Consider the following 4,947-nt stretch of genomic DNA (forward strand, 5'->3'; position numbering starts at 1 on the left):
TTACAGAGCTCCTTCGGCTCCTCCTGGCCTTTGAGATTGCGTAGGATTCAGACCTAATCCTGAATTTTGAGCTTTTGTAGGATTCAGACTTGGATCAGAACTTTGAGCTGGCGCAGCATTTAAATTTAGTCCAGAACTTTGAGCTTGTGTAGGATTTAGACCCTGTCCATGATTTAAACCTTGTGTTTGAGTTTGAGCTGCTCCAGGATTCACAGCTTGTGCTCCTTGTGTTCCCAACTGTCCAGCTATCCCAGCTTGTGAAGCATTTAAAAGTTTTTGATCTTTTAGGCCTGGTCCAAAGGTTTGAGTTTGCGCAGAATCTAGACCTTGGCCAGAACTATGAGCTTGCGTAGAACTTAAACCAGTTTCAGGATTTGGACCTCCTGTTTGAGTTTGAGCTAATCCAGGATTTACAGCTTGTGCTCTTTGCGCTCCCATTTGTCCTGCTATTCCAGCTTGTGAAGAATTTGAAAATGCTTGAGTATTCAGACCTGGCCCAGAACTTTGAGCTTGTATAGGACTAAGACCTTGTCCAGCACTTGAGCCTTTTGTTTGAGTCTGGGTTACTCCAGGATTCATAGCTTGTGCTCCTTGTGTTTCCAATTGACCAGCTATTCCAGCTTGTGAAGCATTTAAAAGTTTTTGATCTTTTAGACCTTGTCCAGAACTATGAGCTTGCGTAGGACTTAAACCTTTTCCAGGATTAGGACCTGCTGTTTGAGACTGAGCTAATCCAGGATTCACTGCTTGTCCACTTTGTGCTCCTATTTGTTCAGCTATTTCAGCTTGTGAAGGATTGGAAAATGCTTGATTATTCTGACCTGGCCCAGAACTTTGACCTTGCATAGGACTAAGACCTTGTCCAGGACTTAAGCCTTTTGTTTGAGCCTGGGTTACTCCAGGATTCATAGCTTGTGCTCCTTGTGTTCCCAGTTGACCATATATTCCAGCCTGTGAAGGATTTAAAAGTGCTTGATGTTTTAGACCTGGACCAAAGCTTTGAGCTTGGGCAAGATCTACACCTTGTCCAGAACTATGAGCTTGCGTAGGAATCGGACCTGATCCAGGATTTACGCCTGGTTGAGTTTGAGCTAATCCAGGATTCACAGATTGTGCTCTTTGTGCTCCCAATTGTCCAGCTGATGTGGGCGTTCCAATTGTTGCAGGAGTTGCAGATTGTTGAGTTTGTCCTGATGGTAAAGAATTTTGCGGTACACGATTTAAAAGCTGCTGCTCTTGTTGACCGAATTGTGGATTCTGTGCAGACATACCATATTGTCCTAATGGTGAAGGCAATCGATTTTGTGAGCCTAATCCGTATTGTGAAGACAATCCGCTTTGTACAGGCAATCCGATTTGTCCAGACAATCCAATTTGTCCAGGCAATCCAGTTTTTCCATTCAATCCGCTTTGTCCAGGTAATCCGGTAGTTCCAGGCAATCCAGTTGGTGTAGGCGATCCAGTTGGATCGGGCTTTTTATTATCTCCAGCATTTCCATCGTGTTTATTATTTTTTTGTCCATGGTGATGATCCGTCACCTTTTTATGTTTTGCTGCTTCTTTATCGTGTCTAGACTTTTTGACTGATCCATGTTCATCATGGTGACTATGGTGCTTATGGTGTTTATGAGATTTATGGAGTTGATGGTGTTTACGAGCGTCTCCATGTCCATGGCCTCCAGTATCACCGTGTGCATCTTGTTGCTTGTGGTCATCGTTTTCGTCCTTTTCAGTCTCAGCTGGAACATCACCTTTAGGAGGATTGTCAGCAGGTGCCGATAAACTTAATTCTGTAACATATAGATTAATATTATTATACTAATATGCCATTTTACTTTCGAGGTAGGCGTGACTCGCTCGAGGGGGAAGAGTGATGCGAGGAAGGGGGTATATATTTTTTTCTAAATTGATCTTGAATTCTCGTCTTATTTATTTAAATAACACGTTCGTTCCAAAAACACTGGTCTGAGCCAGGTGAAGTGCCTCACAAAGTCGTTATGTGAGTTCCCCACTTTGATCCATTAGTATCCAAATACAAATTTATAAATATGACATGAGATTTTGAGAATGAGACAAAAATTTAATTCTATGATTTATTTTCTTATACTTACCAACAAATATAGCAAAGGCAAAAAGCAGGGCGGTAAGAAAGAACTTCATTTTTCCAAATTAGAGAAAACTGAATACTCTAGAATGGTCTTTCAACTGATAAAGTCTAAGAAGAATGCTGAACAATATATATACTTATTGCTATCTCATAATTTGTCATGAAATATTGTACGCAGAATAATAAGATCGGATGGAAGGAGAATATTTATTATACTCAGATATACATCCTTTATAAGTTCTAGAAATTTCCACTGTACGCATTCAGATAATAAGATTTTAAAATGTCAGTGTATTGTAGTGTGTCTTTAATTACCTTCTATTGTACTAAAAAACAAGGTTAATTTTATGGACAACGTCGATTTATTTCTGTACATGTTCCTAACTCATTGGGGCTAGTATTGTGGAATTTTCCACAGTTTTCCCCTGCTAGTTTTACGGAATTAATTATTATTTCATTCATAAATACGTAACCATAATTTTCTTATTTCAATTATAATGATCTTATATAATGGAAAACTATACTAATTTTTTAGAGAAACTATATGAATTTACTTATAGTTTAGTATATAAATCTTCTTATTTGTATATATCATCTATAAGTATATTATTAATTTCAATGTATCTATGCTATCATTTGAAATAAATGTCTAGAAATTGGAAATGTATCAAATAGAAGAGTTTCATAAAATAGGGGTATTTTGTATCATTTTGAACTTTACTGGCGCCTGGATAAAGAGAAAAGTCTATCAGAATTTATTTGATGGTGAACGAACTTTTATGTAATTTAAAAAAAGAATTAAGAAAATAAGTAATCCCAAAGTTGGTTATACGGGTTTATAGAATTCAGACGACAGTCCCTAAAAAACTGAAAATGGTCAGTGAACGTTTTCCGGAGCGCCGCGTATTTTGCGCGTTTTACATGCTACGCTTTTCTTGCGTTGATTGCCGAGTGATATTTCTTTTCACTTTATTTACTGGAAGGATATTTCTTTTGTCAGGAATTTTTTTATCGGGAAATGACAGGGGAATTATTTTCTGATCGACATTATTTTGAAATTCTTAGTTATAATATATGTAGAAACAGTTACTCAATCACATTAAATTAAACTTTATATGACATTGCATGAGACGAGATTTAACAAGGTCATTTTAAAAGTCTTCGACATGGCTTTCATTCCAATTTAAATTTTAGTGGCCAAACGCTACTGATGAGATAAGGCTTAACGTACACTAGAGATATTATAAGGTTTAAATTATTGTTAAATTATATTACTTTTTGAAGTTTTATCCAAAATAGCTGGTTAACGAACTTGACCATTAGTTTAGGACATACAGACATACAGAGAGACATACAGACAGAAACATTCATGAAAACCTGTTTTTTGGATTCAGGGGGTCTCAGAACGTGGACATTTGACAAAAACTGGGGGGGGTCAACTGATGAGAATGCGTGGTGGTAAAGCAAATTTTTATTTGTGAAGCATGGTTAGGACAAGGTAAGCACATGAAACTATTCAGGGTGATTTCAGTAGTAGGGGTCAATGCTTATCAGCCAAAATTCTAAACTGGTTTTTTTTCATAATATGTATATCAGGCTGTGAGCACAATAAATTTTGAAAAAATCAATCTATTCGATTGTCCTATGAAACATTCTCTCTGTGTGTCATAAAGTAAAGGCCAAGTTCGTTAGCTAGCTATTTTTGAAAAAATGCAAAATGTTAGAGCATTTTGAAAATTTTAAAGAAAATTTTTTTCAAAATTTGAAAATTCCATGTGCGACCGCTTATAAGTAATCGAAAATTTATAAAAATTTATTTTTATGATTTTTTTCGAGGAAAAGAAAATTGCCAGAGTTATAGCATTTTTAAAATAAAAAAAGTACATAAACGAAAATGATAATCTAAGGGCAAACAATGTACAGTATAAAAAAAACTTGAAAGAAGAAAATCGTTCCATTTTGAATACCCTACAAAGATTTTGTTGAATATGTTTTTTAAAATTCAAAATTTTTGTTGAAAATTAATTTCTTTGATTGAAAATCAGTTTCTTTATTGAAAGTAATTTTTTTCACCAACATTTTAACTATTCTATTGCTCAGGGAAGCTTCATATTTTTGGACAGAATTTTTATTCTTTTCTGTTTAAAATTCATCTAAAGTGAAAAATGTAACCACTTTGTTAAAAATTCTTCCTTTTTTGTTGGATATTTGTCTTTTATTGCAGAAATTTATTTTTTTTGCGTTGAAAAGAAGTAATGCTGAACATTCTATCAGAAGAAAATGAAGTTTCAACAAAACACAAACAAAAGACGAATTTTTGACAAAACACTTGAATTTATAACCCCAAAAGTGATTTTTCTACCAACATAATTAAATTTTCATCCTAAAAAAGACGAGCTTTTAATCAAATAAGTGAATTTTCAACTGAAAGGTCAATTTCCTATCAAAACGTAGGATAGACACACAAACAAATGTAAACGTCCGTTTGAAACTTAATAAACTATTTTTAATTTTAACATAATTTAAAATCAATGTGGTGATAACTAAAGTATTTTATTAATTATCAAATTACACTTTTTCCAATATATACTATTTTAAATATGTTATTTTTTTTACTTTAATTTCGACTTCTTCCCAGGATATCCTGTTGGCCACCCCTACCTCGGTCACCACACCTACCTCGTTCACCACCTCTTCCTCGTCCTCCTCTACCTCGCCCACCCTTTGGCCATGACCATATACGCCAGTGTCAGTTAATGCCATTTCAAAAACAAAATTTGCAACACGTCTGTACATGAAAAACATGGCGCGCCGTAAACACGTTAACATTTTTTTGTTTC

At 35.1% G+C, this 4,947-nt stretch overlaps 1 protein-coding gene across 1 annotated transcript; it reads right to left on the reverse strand.

The window, feature by feature from the left end:
• Window positions 1-4,870, reverse strand: LOC117182957 (glutenin, high molecular weight subunit PW212-like). Its single transcript, XM_033376075.1, has 2 exons — window positions 4,783-4,870; window positions 1-1,790 (listed from the first exon to the last, which is right to left on the reverse strand). The coding sequence occupies exons 1-2, from the start codon at window positions 4,868-4,870 to the stop codon at window positions 1-3; spliced, it is 1,878 nt and encodes a 625-aa protein (XP_033231966.1).
• Between the last annotated feature and the right edge of the window lie 77 nt (window positions 4,871-4,947).

Source organism: Belonocnema kinseyi, chromosome 2 (assembly GCF_010883055.1).
Source record: "Belonocnema kinseyi isolate 2016_QV_RU_SX_M_011 chromosome 2, B_treatae_v1, whole genome shotgun sequence".
Lineage (NCBI taxonomy): Eukaryota > Metazoa > Arthropoda > Insecta > Hymenoptera > Cynipidae > Belonocnema > Belonocnema kinseyi.